The sequence below is a fragment of the Hoplias malabaricus genome, chromosome 12, assembly GCF_029633855.1.
Source record: "Hoplias malabaricus isolate fHopMal1 chromosome 12, fHopMal1.hap1, whole genome shotgun sequence".
NCBI lineage: Eukaryota > Metazoa > Chordata > Actinopteri > Characiformes > Erythrinidae > Hoplias > Hoplias malabaricus.
The window spans coordinates 36767548-36788825 of NC_089811.1; the positions used below are offsets into that span (position 1 = coordinate 36767548).

The 21278-nt window shown below is 41.1% G+C and overlaps 1 protein-coding gene and 1 long non-coding RNA gene across 3 annotated transcripts in view; one reads left to right on the plus strand and one right to left on the minus strand.

The window, feature by feature from the left end:
• LOC136664198 (uncharacterized) overlaps window positions 1–21278 on the plus strand; it is a 78432-nt gene that overhangs the window by 31015 nt on the left and 26139 nt on the right. The window lies entirely within an intron of this gene.
• Window positions 4937–20475, minus strand: zgc:113337 (uncharacterized protein LOC503741 homolog). 2 transcript variants are annotated; one of them, XM_066641295.1, is made up of 7 exons: window positions 20405–20475; window positions 18278–18354; window positions 17195–17515; window positions 13219–13545; window positions 7859–8143; window positions 6803–6904; window positions 4937–5960 (listed from the first exon to the last, which is right to left on the minus strand). In XM_066641295.1, the coding sequence occupies exons 2-7, from the start codon at window positions 18345–18347 to the stop codon at window positions 5905–5907; spliced, it is 1161 nt and encodes a 386-aa protein (XP_066497392.1). In that variant the 5' UTR covers window positions 18348–18354; window positions 20405–20475; the 3' UTR covers window positions 4937–5904. The 2 variants fall into 2 exon arrangements, with proteins under 2 accessions (XP_066497392.1, XP_066497393.1); XM_066641296.1 differs by lacking the exon at window positions 20405–20475 and adding an exon at window positions 18993–19005.

Below are 21278 nucleotides of genomic sequence, written 5' to 3' on the forward strand. Positions count from 1 at the left end.
AGTGTTAACCAACCAATGGTTTCCAACAATCTCAGCATGGATACTGGTTACCAAACGTCGGGGTGTGATGACCAAACGGGCACTGGGTATTACTCATCATAGGCTTAAAGCCACAGATCCCATTCGCATTGTCAATAACAAAAGGTTTGCTAGGACATAAGCAGTGGGTGTCTTTGGTGAGTGTGCACATAAGCAAGTTAAGTACCAAGTATAGATCAGTGTTATCATCTTGGTATGCTACAAGAGATGTTGTCTTAACTTGAACATATGCAGAATCCTGCCAGAACCCAACATTAACAACATCTTTCAAATGGTAGATGTTTTCGGGCGCCATTATGGGAAGGTTAATGATGAATGCCAATACTCTGTCTTGGGGATTGACATAAATTGGGATGGCGCTACCTAAGGTATTAGCTAGGTGGGCCTGAAGATCAGTGACTACTTCTTGAGTGGCTGTAGACAAAATCTCATGTACCAAGGATAGGGGAACCAGATAGGAGGGAATCCTCCCCATGGCTAAGCTGTCCACATAGGAGCTGATTTCTTGTAGCATATCAGACAATAGCATATTCACAAGTTGGATGTGGGCAAGGTAAAGTTGTACTGTAAGCAGGGAGCTAACTGTCTGGAGAGTTTTGTTCAAAGCTACACTGTGAGCATTGAGTACCACAACGGTGCCTTGTAGGGTTTGCCCAATTGTTTCCAGGTGTTGTTGCTTATTATTTAATTGGGATTTAATGTTTGGAATTTCAGCCTTCAATTCCCCTACTTGACATCTGACCATGGCTAAGTTAATGGCGTTGACAGCAGATGTTCCAATGCTCAGTAGGGATCCCACATTTGCAGCTGCCATTAGCAATCCCCCTATGAAACCTTTAGGTCGTTTATTAAAACCACTTAATTCTGATTGTGTTACAGTAAACTTTTGTAGCTGGTGGAGCATGTGAGTTACGTCAGTTTCTGCATTGCTGATAGCTTCCTCAGTCCATCTATCTCCATTCCGGCCAGTTTGCAAAGCGGTTACAGGTAGGTTTTTTCTACATGCTTTGGTGGGATTCAACCCTACAAATACCCTCTGGGTATGTAGGTGACAATTAGTGATTAGCAATCCTGGCTGGTCTTTCAGTATTATTCCAGAGTCGGGACCCGGTTCAATCACTTCAGGAAGTATGACAGTTCCTAGGGAGCTGATGATCAGGAGAATGAGCAGTGGGGCCATCCTACCATGAGAAATGCTCATGATTAGATTTGAGTAATTACGACGAGTCAATTTTAGAAAAATTTACCACTATAACCCCCTTCTGATAAAGGTTTAATAACTTGGATTAAACACTCTAAAATAATTAACAGTGAGGGACTAGGGTCTTGCACCCTGAGAGTCCTCAGTCTGGCTAGAAGCTTGTTGCCTGCTAAAGAGTGAGAGGAAGATGGGAAGAGAGAATTCCCCCGTTTTTTGCGATCTTCCAACAGGCTGGACAAAGATGCAGTACCACATTTTGTCCCCTATTTGAAGCTCGACAAGAGATGCCTTGTGATCATATGCTTTGCGACCTTCTGAACTTTTTTCCAGTTTCTGCTGGGCAAATGCAAAAGTGGCTTTGAGATGTTTCCACAAATCCTCCATATTCTGATGATTGGTGTAGGATACTACTATGCTAGCTTCACCTGGCTGATATAACAGATGTAGAGGCAGTCATCTGTCTCCCTGTCATCAACTCAAAGGGTGAGACCCCGACTGCCTCATGTGGTGTCGCACGTATGGCCATCAGTACAAGTGGTAGCTTGACATCCCAGTCTCACTGATTGGCTGCTACATACTTTTTCAGTATGCTAACAACAGTTCTGTTGACCCGCTCTACCTGACCTGAGCTTTGAGGATGGTAGCTAATGTGAAGGCTGGCTTTTACTCCCAAGAGCTGCCAGAGCTGCTGCATGACCTCTGCTGTGAAATGTGTCCCTCTGTCAGAGTCGACACGGCTGGATAGGCCAAACCACAAGAAGACGTGTTTCATCAGTAAGTAGGCAGTGGTTAGCACTGTGTCATTTGGTGCCGGGAGGCACCCTACCCATTTAGTGAATGCACACGTGACTGTGAGCAAGTACTTGTTACCTCTCACTCTTTGGGTGAGTGGTCCAACCCAGTCTATCTGGAGGTTTGACCAAGGGAATGATAACCCTTTCTTTTGTAAGGGGGCTCTATGGGGAGGATATGATGGTTGAAATTGGCAACATACCAGGCAGCCTTTAATGTAATCAGCCACATCTTTTACCATGTGGGACCTATATGCCACCTGCCAGAGCGCATGGTGTGTTGCTTTGACCCCTTTGTGTCCTGCAGATGGGGAGTCATGGGCGTGCATTAGCATCACCCCCTTGTGGCACTGAGGAACCACGAACGCAGGTGAAGTGTGTGAGTCAGTGGCATGAACAAGCAAGCCTTTGATGACCTGGAGAGATGCTCTGGCGTCATATACGCTTTAAGGTCTGGTATGATGTCAAGATCTTGAGCCGAGATTGGATATGTAGATGGGTCAGAGACACGCATGAGCATTTTGGAGATGAACGGGTCCCGAGGCTGGAGAGCAAATAAGTCGGCGTCTGAAAAAGCAGGGTTTATGGAGACAATGGTATTTTTAGCATTATCAGGTGACGCTGTCTCTGCTGCTCGAGACCGTGTAATAGCTAGGACATTGGTGTCAGGTGGGTTTGGATAAAGGGAGGGATCGAATTTCCATGGTATGCCTTTGTGGGCCACTTGTTTGGCTAAGCTATTTACCTGGTCATTGAGTTCTTTGTCATCTCCCAGGATTCGAGAGTGGCCCCTCACTTACTTCCAGTAGATCTTTAGGTCATGTGTGTCTACTAAGTGTTCACATGCCGCGAAAAGCTCTTAGTGTTTGACTGGCTTTTTGTTTGATGTGGTGTAGTTGTTGGTTTTCTACAGTTTCAAGTGGCATGTGAAGCTTAGGCGCGCATAGTTGGAGTCTGTCCAGATCCCCAATGCTTTTATGCAATTCTGGACTGCAGACTGAATTGTGATGAATATTCCTGCTATTTCAGCGTATTGAGAGGACTGAGCTCCCAATTTCAACACAAAGGGGGTTTGTGAGGCCACCTGTTTATTCCATCAATGCCCACTCCTACCATTAGTGTGTGTAGTGGCAAGGTCTTTGCATGTGTTAGAGTCAAAATAGTGGTGGTTAGCCACGTTAGGTACAAGGGTTTCAGGAGTTTGTGGCACTTGGGAAGGGATATCTCTTTCGCATCGTCTGCAGGAGGCAAATCCTGTGCCTAGAGGGCTCTTGCAGTTTTGTGCATGACATACCTCTAAGTTAAAGCTTTGAAGAGCCATTAGCTACGAGGCTACTCAAGCATTAGTCACTACACACTCTCGAATTCGTTGGCTGTTCAGGAAAGTGACTTGCTGATGATTAGTTTCAACAATCACCTTCTGACCACCTAGGAAGTTGGAGATTCCATCGTGGTTGCAGCAGAGGGTCCAAGCCCTGGCTCGTTCTGTTCTCCCAGTGGAAGGGGCTAAGGAGGTGTGACCTTCAGGATGAGCAGGCCGCTTCAGGCTTCTTCTTTGGAGCATTGTTACGTCAGTAGAGATTCCCCTATTGGGATAGTTGCGGCTGTCCTTGTTGGGAATTTCCCCGAAGCGAGGGGGCTTCGAAAGAAAAGCTTTTTTTTTTCAAATTCAGAGGTGGCGTCTAAAAGTCTGTAAAGTTAATATACTAAATATATACTAATCTCAGAGGTGATTTCTTATTCTGGCCAAAAATAAGTTTCACCTGCTTTGATCAGCTATATGTAAAAACGCTTTTACTGGGCAATAAAAGAAAACCACAAACAAACAATAGCAAATTGAGGCTGGCGCTGACAGAGTTATATCTAAAGGTTTAAATATCTGATGATGACTCAATGCTAAACTGACCAGAGCGTCCCCTGTCCAGTTCTAAGATTGGTCCGTGTTCTCAGAGTCGTTTTCAGAATGTTCAGAGTCAGAGCTTGTTCCTTTCTTCCGTTGATCCGATATAAGTCGACTCCATTCAGCAACTCAACGTCTCTCAGTGCTCTGTTTCTCGGAAGCAACTCTTTTCTAAGTAGCGCCGTTATGCAACCTTGAGAGGTAGCCAGGCTCTGATTGGCTACTGGGTTTGGGAGGTACACGTGACCGTCTCAAGTTCCCCAAAGACCAAATGATTAACTCTGCTCCAGATTTCGGCCTACATCATAAAATGGATCGGTTTATTTATACATAAATTCTAACACAAGGTGTCTTTTCCAAGGACTTGACTAGTGTCCTCTCAATGGCCAGCAGAGCTATGCTGCTTAAACGGCCTTGGCCCATGTGAAGTGTGTCCGCCTGTGAGTGCTTTGTGACGGTGGAGGGGCTCAGCAGCACCCGCTGGACAGAAACTGTGATAGAAGTCAGAAAGGGTGATAGAAGTCAGTCTCCAAACACAAGCAGCTACAAAAATAACCCACCAGAAATAGAAGCTTGATTTGTTGCTAGTCGTTTTTAACAAAGAAAATGCCGCTAAGAGGTTTAAGAAAGTCTCCGGTTGCACTCAGAACAGAATGAAAATGTAATTCTCCCACGGAGCTTTACACCAAAGTATCGCTGATTCGCTCATGTCAATCAAAAGGGATTCAGCCTCAGACAGATCATCCAATCATCATGCAGAAGCTGAGTGTCTGGGCCAGCCGAGGCCAGCCCACTGCCCCATAGACCCCCAGAGACGCTGAGCGTCCGATGGGCGGTACAAAGCCCAGCATTTATCCAATGACTCGTCTCATTTCGCTGCACTTCGCCGCTTCGCTATTGAACTCTGTGGACCCTATTTAAATCACTGCGGGAATGATTGAGGGGGAAGCCGCGTCTTTACCAGTGATAAGAAGCTGATTCTGAACAAAAGTTGAGCGCGTTGTAGTGCATATTTATTCAATGACATGTACACACAACAGTATATATTTGATCACTTATTTTTTGACATTTTAGGGGAAGCTGAGCTTCCCTTGCAGTCTTAGAGCAATCGCCTCTGGTGTCCAAGATAACTTTTTTTGGGACAGAGATAAAATGAGAGAAGGAGAGAGAGGCACTGTTGGTCCATGCTGTTCATGCTGGATTGAACTATGATTCATTCATTCATTCATTATTTGTAACCCTTATCCAGTTCAGGGTCGTGGTGGCTCCAGAGCCTACCTGGAATCATGGGGCGCAAGGTGGAAATACACCCTGGAAGGGGCGCCAGTCCTTCACAGGGCAACTCATACACTCACACACTCACACCTACAGACAATTTTGAGTCACCAATCCACATATCAATGTGTTTTTTTGGACCATTGGAGGAGCACCCGGAGGAAACCCACTTGGACACAGGGAGAACACACCACACTCCTCACCGACACTCACCTGGAGCGGGAATCGAATCCACAAACACCACCACAGTGCGCCACTGTGCCTCCCTTGAACTATGATTTTTAGAGAACATTGGCGCATTCTTTAGGGCCATCTGGCCATCTCCCTTAAGATTAAGTCAGAAGATGAGTATAATAAATGCTCCGGGGGGTCTCCTCATGTGGTGGGTTTTTTGAGTCAGTTCTTAGGCTCTATTGACTGACTTAAAAAGCAATTTTTTGGTCTAATTGTTTGTCTGTTGGTCATAAAATTTGAAGCAGACCACTCAGTGTAGGGACAAAACATTTTGTGAGCATCTCAGGGTCAAACTGGAAAGGGGGTTTCATGAACTTCTGGTCTCCAAACAGACTAAGTGTGTGCGTGTGTGTGGGGGGTGGTTTCATGGGGTCCTCATAGCTCAAGCTTGTAGAATGTATAGAATTCCTCTTTGATCATAAGAATGGAAAGTCAGAGGCTGAATCTTAAGATTTCTCCATCACCTAATCTGGATAATCCATAGCCTTGGAAGGGTTCCGCATACCTTGGCCTTCCTCCACTAGGAGAGAGAGAGAGAGAGAGAGAGAGAATGAAGGGCCTCTCACTGCCTAATATAAAGATATAAGGCCAGCTGTGGAGAATCAGGAAAATCATAGTCTTTGCCCTAGAGCCAGGAGGTCAGCACAGTTCTCTGAGAGTCAATCTTCTGACCAGTTTCCCAGGAACATTTTTACTTGCAGCAGAACCTCTAAACACTCTAAACACAGTGATTAACAAGTTAGATAAACAGTAACTTTTGAGTTTTAATTACATCAAAATCCTATCAGCTGCCACTTCATTGTAAACTGTCCTTTACTTAATCTTCCTCCTTAATCACTGCTTATCAAGTGCTCCACTATCTGGCTTTTTACATTGGCTACTTTGTTTTTAACAGCTAGACATTTCTGTGAATTTCTTTTACATATTAAGCATCAGTTGTGCCTGTAATCTGTAAAAAGGCCTGACACCCTAACACACCCACCCACACACACCCACCCACACACACCCACCCACCCACCCACACCCACACACACCCACACCCACCCACACACCCACCCACACACCCACCCACACACCCACACACACACCCACACACCCACCCACCCACCCACACACACACACACACACCCACCCACCCACCCACCCACACACACACACACACACACACCCACCCACCCACCCACACACACACACACACACACACAGAGTCTAGCTTCTGCTTGGACTGTAATATCATGTTACCCAAAAATTTGTCTCTGGTATCGAAGTCTATGTATTACACTTTTGCACTTTTGTGTGTTTAACACCTAGAACATTAGCAACAGTAAAAGACTGCATGGACCACATCACACACAGACTCACCGTCTTTACGCAGAACACACTTCCACAGACAGATACACAGACAGATGACCAGCAGGAAGGCTACTGCAGTCACTGAGATCAAAATGGCCAGAGCTTTTCCAACTGAGAGAAAGAGAGAGTTAATAAAGGGAGTTCAGTTAAAATGTCTTATTGTTTTCTGTCTTTTCACTTAAAAAATTAGAAATATTCACTCGTATGGATTTGCACTAGATGTACTAAACACTTTTTCACTAGTTTGCACATTTATCTTTGTGCTCACAGCATCTGGTGTTGTTTAGACAATGGAGAGACATCCAAACTTTGAAAATGAGATGAACAAAGATGAGGATATTGCAGTGGCTGTGTCTCATTCACACATAGAAATTCAGTTAAGAATATCCAGATGTAGATTTTAAGGAGTTTTAAAATAGTTCTCCACAAAAGATTGTTGACACCAAAGTGCTGTAATATGCATTCTTAAACTCCACTTACTCTTCAAATAGAGCTCATATTATCAAAGTGCTTCCTACTTAACCAGAGACATTATTAATTACTTAACATAAAATAATTTAAGACAGAAGCAAGCAACACAACATTTAAAATGCACTTTAAAATATCTACTAACTGACATGAGTTTACATCACTTAGGAAAAATATAATTTTTTCCTCAAATTAACAGATAAACAAACCTGTGAAAATGCTGGGTTTGTCTGATTAGATTCGCTGATGCAAAAGGTAATGGTTGATTCATTCTAATCTTCTCATTCACATTGGTGTGTCATAGATCCAGTACAAATCTAAAGAAGTAATTTAATCCTAATTATTCACCAAAATATTGCTATAACTGTTTATTTTGTTTAACGCACCCAATTCAGACAGATTTTAAGGAGGCAGGGCTTATCCTCAACCGATTTCACTATTATCTCAGAGTGTGAGGACATGTCAACATATCTTAACAGAAATTGGGTTTAGGTTCAGATAATGCCACACGAAGTCAAATATCAAATCTGACTGAAATGCCTATCCCCATCAGGTTGTGGCCTCCAGCAATGCCTCCTGGTCTCTCTCGATACTCACTCTTGGTGTTCATAGATACAGCAATGGCTGACTCCAATCCTTTGTGGTGGACAAGGCACTTGACAGAGATGTCCTTCAGGAGTCCAGCTCGTACAGTAAGGGTACTAATGACCAGTGTGGTGCCATCTTCCTGCGGAGTGGCTTCTAACACAGGAGGCCCCAGCGTCCTATTATCTCCCTCCACATTCCACACAATTTCAGGCCTTGGCCGGGCCACAGCTGTGCAGTTAGCCTCAATCACACCTGGAGATGTGGTTTTGTAACTCACTTGAGGCTTTGGAAGGACTAGAGAAATAACACACACACACAAACCACATGAGTAGAGCCTGAAGTATGCCTGTCCTGTGGGGGTCCTAAACATTGAAACACAGGGTGAAATTGGGTTAATGGAGTATGTCGAGCAACAGGAGGACTGCAGTCTGTAGAATTTCAAAGTGCAACTATATGGTCAGTGGGCTGATAAAACAGACAAAAGGTATAAACTACACAATCATTTTTTGTTATGGCTGATTGATTTATGATCAGTTTGTAAGTTTGTAATTAGCATCAATTTAAAGAGCTACAGAATCTGAAATGATATGTAAAATCATAGCAAAATATTAGTGTCCCAAAGGGTGCTATAAGAAATAGACATTGTCAATGAGGTGTTATTGTTTTTATTTATAACTAACCTTTTATCTTTATGTCACCAAATGGAGGTCAGTATTTATTAAATGGGTAAAAAGGTCTAGCTGGCTTTGGGAGAGGATGGATGTTCGGGAAGAATGTATGGAATGCTTCAGCAAGCCAAACGTTGTTCTAGCAATACAGACTTTGCAGGCCCCATTTGCTCTGTATTAAGAGAATCAGGAGAGAAAGCCTGTTTTTATATAAATTATGATTTATATCAATGATTATGAATTTGCATTGGATAGTGCTTCAAAAACTTACACACTTGTTTCTTTCTCATGTGGAGCGATTGTACAGATATGGCAACCCTTCACACATTCACCTCAAGAGACAATCTCAGTTATTAGGATTACAGATGAATGTGGACATTCATATCCACACCAACAAACTCATCTGGGGCTTCTTTACTAACCCTGGAAGAATGAAGCATGTATTGTTTTGGAGACTATATATATATATATAAATTAAAAAACATAGAAAGTGCTACTAGAAAAATCGGTAACATTTTATAATACAGCCCACATCTTAACGTGTACTTACCCAGCACTTACAGTGTATCTTCACTCATTTTATGGTGCACTTTCCCAAAATTAAAGTGTAATTTTCCCGGTACTTAAAGTGTGCCTTCACATAACTTCCTTATATGCATCAGCACATCTAAAATACATACCAGCCCGCATTTTATTGTGTACTTCCCCAGCATTTACAAAGCAGCATCTCACGTTTTATGTTGTACATTCCAGCCTTTAAAGGGGAAAAAATTCTGATATTTACCATGTAATTTTCCCAAATTTATGGTATAAATTCTATGTGTATGCCAGCCATTGATTTATGTGTTTATTAAGCGGGCAAGCTTCACTCACATTCCAGGGGTTTATTATGCTTTTTATAAATTATATATTGTACTTCATTGTATGAATAATATGAGCAGGCTGTATTATAAAGTGTTACCCACAAATCAATAAACATGCACACATATCAAATATGCTCTATGGAGTGGTGTTTAAAAAAACCACTGCAAAAAAATAACTGGAGATCCATGGCACATGACATAATGGGATACTGCATTTATCTTGTGGGGGTTTGTGGAATGTTTTGGTAAGTTTAAAGGCATTAATACCTTCAGGATGCTGTAAGGTGAATAAGTTATATTTAGGGTCCAAAATGAGTGTGTTGTGCCCCATCCACAAAAATTACAGATGCTGGATTAGAATTAGAATATGCAGGTGTCTTCAATATTGAACCTTTTCACAATATTCTAATTTTCTGAGATACTGAGTTTGGAGTTTTCATTAGTTGTCAGTTATAATCATCAAATTAAAAGAAATAAACACTTGAAATATATCAGTCTGTGTGTAATGAATGAGTATAATATACAACTTTCACTTTTTGAATGGAATGATTGAAATAAACCAACTTTTTCATGATATTCCTATTTCGTGACCAGCACCTGCATGTGTTTCAATCACTATAAATGGAGCGTTCCTGAAATACCCAGCAGGGTGGAAAAAAGTTGCTGTCACCATGCACTGCCACTCTGAAATATTCTGAGTGGAAAAGACGAAAATTAAAATGATAATGATGATGATGATGATTATATGTATATGTCTATCTATGTCTATTGATGTTTTTGTTTTTATTACGAGTGTATGCATGTAGTTTAATAAGCTGGTGGTTTGGGATTGATTACGTGTTTACAGCTGAATTTCTCTTTATTTTACATTACACTGGTGTGTAATGCACTGTAATGCACAAAGAGTGCACTGTGTTTTCCCTCTGAACTGTTTTGATTTGACATGAAAGCAATGAAGTGTCTCTAATATATGCATTGTGCTGTACCTAAAAAAAGCTGATACATTTATTGGTTTAAGTTACTGAACTCCCCGTTACTGTTCTCTAGGTCGGCTTGTGTAATGTTAAATCTCACCTACTAATAAAACAAAAACAAGTAAAAGTGATTGATTTACTGCATGCAGAAACACAAGGGTGTTATTTCTTGCTTATGACTGAGTTAAACAAACAAACTTTTTATTGCACTTCAACCTTTTTTTTTTTTTTTTTGCTTTTTATGTTTTTATTTAAAATATTTACTTAACTATTTTATTGTTTTTTATATTTTAGAAGTCATCCCACCTCCATTTGTATAAAAAAAAATTTGTATATTATTTTAACAGTGGTACTCACACTGCTCTTCCACCAAAACTACCCTTGTTCCAACTGTGTGCTAAGCATTCATCTCTACACTTGAGTCTTTCCTCTTGGTAAATTCTACCAGGACTACTATCGCAGAGTCTCCCCCTGTAGATAGTCGTCCCATTACAATAATTTTATACATACATCTTTTTTTCTTTCCTCTCATATTTTCATTTTAATATTCTAATGCCTTTCATTTTACCTTGTTTCTCTTAAAGATTGTTCCAGTAAATTTAGCCTTTTTACCTATTTGCAGGGACGTAGTAGTGGGATGAAAAGTGGAAGTTACCAGGGCCCCATGTTGGGAGTTTGGCTTTGAGGAGTCTGGAATTATATTTTCCTTTACATATAAAGATCACAGATGTTGCTAACTAATGTAACTTTGATGTTTTGGGTAAATAAATTAGTTGCTTGATGAATTGAACTGTGTCCTATGTTTGGCTATAGCCTAATTAGAATACGAGACTAAAGGCAATTCCATCCAAAGCTGACTTTTTTGTCACGTTCATAAGAAAAATATAATGGCACATATTTTTTTATTGATGCAAATGATGTTAGGATACCTTTGGTGGCATTTGTTATAGCTTTTAATCATTTTGCAAATAAAACTAAAATTCAGTGTATTGTGTGATTAGGCCATTTTTGTAGTTAAGATTAATGTGTGGTTAAATATGTGGACTGGTAGTGAACCTTTGTTGTTGGATACTTTCACGGGTTGGGGGTGTTGATGGGGGAGCCCATGGGCACTACTTGGGCATATGGCCCAGAATTAGCTAGGCCCCTACCTATTTGAATAGTCAGATAATAAAATGTTCAAATCATACCAGAACAGAAAGAAAAAGAGAGAGAGAGAGACAGAGAGAGAGAGAGAGAGAGAGAGAGAGAGAGAGAGAAAGAATCTGCTGATTTAGTTGGCATTACTTCACGTATAATTGTGGATTTTGGAAAGGGGAAAGATAGGGGTGGTCAGACAGAAAGAGGCAGTGGGATAACAGAGTGCCTGTGTCTGACACAATCATGCATTTCAACCACAGACTCAATCGCACACGCTCACAAAGCCGAGCCTTTATACAATCGGCTACTTTCACAATCACACCCTCCCGACACCCACATACCCTTTCCAACTCTCTGTCTTCAGTGATCCTAATCCACCAGCTGCACACACTGGGATGGGTTTTGTTTGTCTGCCCAATTCAGATTAAAATAACATAAAAGTCCAAACCAAATGAATGTGAAAGTTGAAAAAGCACAGTGGGCAGTAAGGTCACTGATTCTGGATTATCAAATTAGCTTGTCTGCCTATTGGCCTGACAAATCATATTTCATTGCAAAAGAGTTATTTGTGTCATCTTTCAGTTACTGGTTTTGCAGTCCTACTTTAAATTTTGTTTTATTTTTCTGCTAGATTTGAAAATATCCTGTTAACATTTTACTAATTACATAAAGACCAGACCAAAAGCAATGGTCCATAATCACTGGAAAAATTCTAGTTACATAAATTTTGATTTGAAATGTGTGTGTGTGTGTGTGTGTGTGTGTGTGTGTTACCATGTCTGAGAGAGAGAGAGAGAGAGAGAGAGAGCATGCATGCTGGAATTAAAGAAAAGCAAAGGGGAAAAGAAAGAAAGTAGAAGGGTGTTAAGACAGAGAGAGGCAGTGGAAGAAAACAGTGAGCCAGCTTGAGATATAATCATACATAATGAATACATACAGCTGGTTTCTTTATTCACTGTCCTTTATACTACAATTACAGGCTGTAATCCATTTGTTGATCTGCATACATTGTTTGCACACTTTTCATTTTAAATATTATTTGGGTGGTGGATTATTCTCAGCCCTGCAGAGACACTGCCATGGTGGCACTGTGTTTGTGTGTGTTGCACCTGTATATGGGCAGCAGACCCAGCACAGGCTTTGAGAAACTCTGTTTTAATGAACTTTTAAAATGGCTTGATGCAGCATCAGAGATGGTTCTTCTATTGCTTTAAGTTATAAAACCCCTGTTTGGTATCTGACAATTTTTTTTTTTACTTTTAGTGATTGTAGACAGGGCGGCACGATGGCGCAGCAGGTAGTATCTCTGTCACAGCTCCAGGGGCCTGGAGGTTGTGGGTTCGATTCCCGCTCCGGGTGACTGTCTGTGAGGAGTTGGTGTGTTCTCCCCGTGTCTGCGTGGGTTTCCTCCGGGTGACTGTCTGTGAGGAGTTGGTGTGTTCTCCCCGTGTCTGCGTGGGTTTCCTCCGGGTGCTCCGGTTTCCTCCCACAGTCCAAAAACACATGTTGGTAGGTAGATTGGCGACTCAAAAGTGTCCGTAGGTGTGATTGTGTGAGTGAATGTGTGTGTGTGTGTGTCTGTGTTGCCCTGTGAAGGACAATGATTGATTGTAGGAGAATGAATGATTGTAGACAACTTATCAGACTCTAGCCTATGGTACTCAGCCTGATTATAAGTGAACTGCCATGGCGTTAGAAGTGGAGCTACACAGTGTAGGACATACCGAACACAGTGAGGCAGGTGGTGGCGCTCTTGGTGCCCTCCGGGTAGGTGTGGAACTCGCAGGTGTAGCAGGCCTCATCTGCCGTCCTCACTGACCACAAAGTCAGCTGGGAGTCTGACAGTGAGCGGGTCAGTCTTGCACGCTCAGCATATTCCTCATATATGGAGGGGTCAGCGTGCTTAGCGTAGGATGCCACCTCCCGAGCTTCAGCACGATCCAACTTCTTCCACAGGACCTGCTCCACCTTCTGAGGAAGACCATAGCGGCAAGACAGAGACACCTGCTTACCACTGACTGCTGTCTTATTACCACCCTGAATCACTGAAGCTGAGAGAGAGAGAGAGAGAAACTTTAAAACCTACTTTATTATATATTTAAACCATAACCTTTACTAAAGTCAAATTAAGAAAAAGAAAAAACAACAAAAGGAGATAGAGAGGAAAAAAAAAAACAAGAGAAAGGAAAGACTGAAAATGAGAGAGAGAGAGATCATTTATCCACTTATTTAAAATGTTTAGATAAATGAACCTTGGCCCTAGGTTTCTGTAAGACTAAGTGTTGTAAAGTAGTCTGAACTCAACCTGACCCAGCAGTTGGTTCCACACTCTGATGCTCATATTTTTCCACCACACATTATAGCTGTGGACAGTCACTAAGGCCTAGCATATATTAAAGCAACACTAGGCAGTATTTTACCTTAAAATTCATTCATTCATTATCTGCTTATCCAGTTCAGGGTCACGGTGGGTCCAGAGCCTACCTGGAATCATTGGGCGCAAGGCAGGAATACACCCTGGAGGGGGCGCCAGTCCTTCACAGGGTGACACAGACACACATTCACTTTTGAATCGCCAATCCACCTAACAACGTGTGTTTTTGGACTGTGGGAGGAAACCAGAGGACCCAGAGGAAACCCACGCAGACACAGAGAGGACACACCACACTCCTCACAGACAGTCACCCGGAGCGGGAATCGAACCCACAACCTCCAAGCCCCTGGAGCTGTGTGACTGCGACACTAACCTGCTGCGCCACCGTGCCACCCTACCTTAAAATTACAACTTCAAAATAATTGTGATGTTTTACAGATGTCATAGGGAGAATAGTGTCTCTGTTGTTGCAAATGTGGTATCAGCACTGCAGAAACTGCACTATGTAACTTTTGGAGGTGGGTAAGAAACAAACCTATGCTCCACCCCCTCTCCTGGCCAACCTTCGACCCCTTAATCAGGACAGTGCCTTAAAGGTGAATTACATTCTGCAGTGACAGGGGGTGCCCAGGAGCAAAAATACCAAATCATACCTATAGTGTTTCTTTAGCCATTTATGGCATTAAGATGGTGCTTTGATCCTGTGCCACTTAGGAGTTTAGTCAGTGCAGACAGAGATGAATGCGTTGATAGGAATCTTGCTGAAGGACTATAATTGGTGTAGAGTGATAGGGTTATTAAACTAGGAACTGAAAACTAGTCATTGTGTTACTCTGTGCACTACACTAGCTGTTTACAACTGTGTGGCGATGACAGAGCCAGGGGTTTTGGGAAAAGGCAAGTTTGTTTCATCATCCTGTGCTCTTCTACTGAGTCTAACAACCACATCAATGTAATGAGCTCAGAGGCTGTGTTTACTCTCTTCTTCTATCTCACATGGAGAGTTCAACCAATCAATCTGGAGCCATTCATTTCCACGCTGGCAGCTGTAACAAATCCATGTGTCAGGGCATTAGGACTTTCCCAGATTGCGCAACCCCTGACACAACCAACTTAATAACCTGAAGATCACAAGTTGGATCATGAGTCAAATCAAAGATTATCCCAAAACCTAAATCCAGTAAGTCCTGAACTTCACATCTGAATTTTAAACCAGTTTCTCCCATTTCTCCCAAAATGTAGCTGCACACTCCATCTGATTTCAGAATCCCTTGCCTACAAAAATAGACACTTATTTACACAAAGACAGCTTGCAATATGTGAACTGTAGTACAATGTTAAGCAGCTGCACACATGACAAAGACGAGCCAAGTCATCAATGCTCAATGACAATAGTCAGCAAACATTGTATAATGTCCACAGTGCTATCAGTGGAGCTGTGGGGATGAGTAGCTGAGGGATGAGTTGTTGTGGTGTTTGTAACATGAAGATCCAACTACTGTAACCAGAAATAGATTAAGCCATATTAAGCCTTCCATCAGTTTTCCATCTCCACAGCAACATTCAAACATCTGCTTTAAAGACTTCTCTGATGAGTAGAGGCTTTTTCTACAGAAAAAGCAAATAGAACCTTAGAAATATCATTGATTTCAGCAGTGTGGGATGAGGAGGTAACTACAGACCCTGGGACATGTTTGCTTTTCCAAACTTCATTAGAAGTTGTATAATAAATGCCCTTCTGCTTTTATAATTAGGGAGTTTGATGCTGGTATGATGCAGCATGAAAAAATTGTGAAAAAAGCTGGAAAACTGAGATGAGAACCAGATTACTGGCAGCTGCTCCTGAAAATACCAAAAATACTTTTATGCTTTTAGAAAGAACAGGTTTTTTTTCTCCTTGACACACTGTGCTCTCTGGATTGTTAAAAAAAAATAAAAAAGCAGAGCGTTCCAGGTATTGTCCATAATATTCATCTGACCTAAGAACCACTTTTCAAATTAGACGTTTAGTTTTGCTCTTTCGCCTATTGCTGAATTTGCTTTGTTAACATTCATTCATTCATTCATTATCTGTAACCCTTATCCAGTTCAGGGTTGCGGTGGGTCCAGAGCCTACCTGGAATCATTGGGCACAAGGCGGGAATACACCCTGGAGGGGGCGCCAGTCCTTCACAGGGCAACACAGACACACACACACTCACACCTACGGACACTTTTGAGTCGCCAATCCACCTACCAACGTGTGTTTTTGGACTGTGGGAGGAAACCGGAGCACCCGGAGGAAACCCACGCAGACACAGGGAGAACACACAAACTCCTCACAGACAGTCACCCGGAGAGGAAATCGAACTCACAACCTCCAGGTCCCTGGAGCTGTGTGACTGCGACACTACCTGCTGTGCCACCGTGCCACCCCGCTTTGTTAACATATTTCTGAAAAAGATTTTTTCTAAGTCTTTAATTAAATTACTTTGTGTTTATATACCCCACTTTCTTCATCATTACAGTGCTGTTACAAAAGTTTCAATGGTGCTGCAAACAAAAAGGAACCGCTGATACATTAAAGACAACAAAGGATGCACTGTGTGAAAAACTGTCACTGTGGTGGTACCTTTCGCTGTCACAGTGGTGGTACCCTCAATGGTACATATTCTGTACCTTTTACTAGGAATATAATTGTACCTTATCCTACTATAATTGTAGGATAAGAAAAATTGTATTGATTTCATATGCCCAGTTTCATCTCCAGGACTGTGTTCTTTTATTTTACTCAGCTTTGTATTGAAATCTTAGAAATATCAATCTCTCCTTTATCAGAATAGAATGTAATGTACCTTTAGGGGACAAAACTGGACTTTAACACCACTGTTGTACATTTACACTGTTTGTACATTTAATGATTGTAAATGTACCAATAACATACCTTTTATTCTGTGGGTGTTTGATGACAGAACAACCACACATAGACAAAATATACTGAGGAAATCTACTTCAGATCTGTTCAAAAGAGCCAAGTATATAAGACATAATCAACAAAATACTCATTTATATACAAATTTAGAATCCATAAATCACCCAATATCTACAAGTGTATGAAATAGCTGCTAGATTTCAGACAATGTACCGTGACCTAAAATATCACTATTACAGATTGACGCACACCATGTTTACATTCACTTTGCTTTTTGTCACTTGTGGCTACAGTGGGTTTAGTGGGGCATGATGATTGTTTGTTTGAACCAGGGGCTCTAGATCTTGTTGTATGTTTAGAAATCAGGTTAAAATAACCAAATGACTAAAGCAGGCCTCCTTTACGTCTGACTCACCAGTGACTGTGAGACAAGTGTGTCCCTCTTTGGAGCCGGTTGGAATCACATCAAAGATGCAGGTGTAGCAGCCCTCATCCCTGTGGCTCACACGCTTTATTATAACATTGCTTGTGTCTCGTGCTCCAGTCCCCAGTTCTACGTGTTGCTGTCCACTCACACTGTGTGGGTCGCCAAGCACATAGGAGATGAGCGTCTGGTTCTGCATGTCCAACCAGCGTACCTGCTTGACTGATTCTAATTTAGTTTTTGCTAGTGAGCAGGTCAGGGTGAAGGGCTGCTCCACAACAGCCTCCTGGCGCCCAGGGGTCATGACCCTGCCTGAGAGACACACCAATGGTAAATTATATACACAAACCATAAAGGGATTAAAACAATAATTAAAAAAAAAATCTGAATACACAGTTATCCCTGTCTTCCAGACATGGATTATGAGCAACGATATGTTTTAAGTCTGAAATTTGAATCTTTAATTTTCTAGTGCATTTGTGAAGCTAATGTAGCTAATACGTAGTAGATGCTTATATTGCTCCAAATACCATTGTGCAAAGAGTTAGTAAAAAATAAATGAGAGACACAATAATCAGCCAAAACATTTAAATGAACAACATTTTCTATAATTTATATAGATATAATTTATTCTAAAATTAAAAATTATTATTTTTAATAAATTGTCCATTTAATCAGCTCCACTTAGTAGTTCTACAATTATAGACAATATTCTGTAGTACTTGAGTGGTGGTTCACTGTCAGTGTTGCAGTAGCAACACAGCAGGCTACTGAAGATTTTAAACATTGGGTCTCACTGTCTACTTTTTCTCAGTTTGTGTTATGCTCTAGTTATGCTCAGTGGTCAAATGGTGCTGGCCACAACATGCTGTTGGTTGAATATATTTGGTTGGAGGTTCTTAGTCAAGGAGTGACGTAGTGTTTAAAAAAACCAGCAGCACTTCCGTGTCACTGCACTGCGTAGTGCAGAGAATGATCCACCAGACAAATAATAAGGGAACATTGAAGGACAGGGTGAAATGTGGGCCAGCAAATTAAGAGGACAGTATTGCCTGTCTTTCTTCAAGGACATACCATAAATTCTGGAAACAATGACCATAGACACAAGTAGATGTATGCACTTTGGCAGAGTAGCGTCCAACATTTTTGCCCTGCAAAGAGAAGCACAGTAAGGGTAACAGAGTAACAATATCACAATATTGAAAAATATCTTCACAGTACGCAGTGAATATCACACTAAATATTCCATAGCTTGTAGACACTCCTTATAATTCAGTGAATTCAGCTGATTTCAAATGCACCCACTGTGGACACCGTCATTTAATAGATCACACATAGACTGTATAATCTAAAGAGGAAAGCATCAAATGAAATATGATGCTCTGTAGCATCAGCCTCAGATCTCCATGCCCAATGAAATTCACTTGGTATAGGGATACAGAGCCCCTATCTGAATAAGAAATGAGAAGGTTATCTGGATCTACAGATCACCATACACAACATGGGATAATTGAGCTAGGTGTTGGGGATCCAGAGCAAATCATACATAGTTATCTTCTATTGGCTAAATGCAATCAAATTCACCAATATCTCTCTTGAAACCTTCTCAGAAGAGAAGGGGCATTCATTTATGCAGTATCTCTGGTTAAGAGTAGAATTTACAAAGTGGCTGAACTTTAGCACAAAAAGATACAAATGTCCTTTTTGCGCTACATGTACTGCTCCTCTGCTCCTCCTTCAAAATGATGAAGACCGTGGGATTATAGAGGCAGTCCATTTTAACCCTTACACTCCAGCCAGATGACCTCAGATGAGAGCTTGTGAAATTAGTTTAACTCCATATTGCTAGGAGTCTGTCAACTGCAGAAAGACAAGCAATGTTGTCAGAAAAGAAGGTGTCCAGATAAACATGACAAGATCCAAATAAGAAAAATAGTTTGAGTTTGCCTGATTAGCAAATGGCAGATTACACAGTGAGACAATCATCACTGTAGTTTCATCACAACAGACTTCACCAGCCCAAAGCTCCTAAATTCAAGTTTCAGAATGGTCTGACATTCAGACCACTCCATTTTCAAAATTTGTATACAGGTAAAATCAATGGTTTGTGATTCTTTTGTACTTGAAAATGAATCATTCGTCTTCTTCTTCTTCTTCTTCTTCTTCTTCTTATTATTATTATCAATAAAATATACTGGATCCTTCCTTATTTACCAATTTCAGTGTCCAATTCTTAAGGCAGAATTAACATAGTTACCCCAGGCAGATACCATGGACATATACTCACTACCAGTATTGTGTCATAGCAGTACGGGATGAAAAATAGAACACCTGTGTACAAATACCAATATTTTATTTGTTTCATGACTGCTCCGTTTGTTCCTTATAAACTCTGGCTTCTGTTTACGTATTTTATTTGCAATAGTGATATATTGGTCTTCTGACATGTTTTCTGTTTAAATGCCTGCTGCTTGTGCCTTTCTGTGTAATATTTACAAACAGTTATTGTACTACTAAAAGAACAAAGGAGCTGCAATAAACTTATACTGAGCCTCACAACCCTGAAACAGGGGACTTTATGTCTATACGTATATATTTGCAAATGAATAAAATACATTACACTGAAGCAATTTCAGCCAAAAACTAAAAGTGAAAGACAATTGTGTTGCTGTGACATTTATTCATGAGCAATCCACTGAGTGTTCAAAGCCCCATTTGTTTCCAAACAGCTATTTCTCACTGTGCTCAAAGTCAACAGTTATCTCTATATGTGCATGAGTGATGTTTATTTGTTAGATTTCACATAGAATAGAACAGGAAAATATATATTAATTAGGGGTCTCATAGGCAAAGCAAATAACATAATGGTACAAACTGACCCCAAATCAGTATTCCTATGTTACGTAAGAGATAGATATGATTTGAAATGCATATTTATGCATACAAACACTACAGAAGATGAGTTACCATTATATACATCCAGACTGTAACCATTTCAAATCCATTCAATGTAAATCCTAACCACGCTAAATTAGAATGTATAAATCTTGAACATGGATTTACTAGTGGCTCAATAAACTAGCCACCAAAACAAAAGTAATAAGAGATAGGAGATAATGAGCTGAGATCAGAGGAAGTTTAGGCTGATAATAACCACAGATAATCACACAATTGTTGATCAGTTAAATGTTCAGTTCTTACCTTCACCTCAACAGTCTGCACAGTGGTGGAGAACAGTTTTTCTCTCTCTGTCTCCTCTTTGTCCTCCCCACATTCCCCCACTCCTTCCCCCCCCCCCCCCCTCTCTCTCTCTCTCTCCCTCTCTCCTAGTTTACAAGCACACAGACAGCACTGTAATGAATGAACAAATGAATGAAGGAGCTATTGGATGATTGAATCAGTGAATGAATGACAGAATGATTGGAACAAACAAACAAATGAATGAATGAAAGTCATGACACTTTGACAAATATAGCCACATCGGTTCATTCCCACTTACCACAGTCCACTGCTGTATCAAGAAGCCCAACCTGAACCTCTAGTACACAAGGAAAATGCCAAGCATCAAGTCTGTGCATATGTGCCACTGACTTCTCTGAGCCCCTTCTGATTGTCTGAAAAACAGTGGAAACATGCTGTTGTCAGATGAGTCCATATTTCAGCTTGTTTTCCAGAAAAACAGATATTGACTTCGGCCAAAGAAAAAGCTTTATCAGCAAAATGTGCAAATGCCCTTCATGGTATGGGGGCTTCATCAGTGCCCATGGAATGGATGTGTTATGTGTGACCATTAATGCGGAGGCACATAATGGGATTATAGAGACACACATACTGTCAACAAGAAGCATTTCCTGGGAAGTCCATGGCTAATGCAACAAGGATATGTCAGGCTTCATTCTGCATGTGCTTCAACAGCATGGCTTTATTGACATAGAATATGTGCTTGACAGACCTGCCTTCAGTCCAATATTATGATGTAACACAACCAGGCAACAGTCACAACGTCTAGGAAGTGCTGTTAGAGTCCATTTTTAAGTTTCTTTCTATTTACAAAATACAATTAAATTGATCAGTG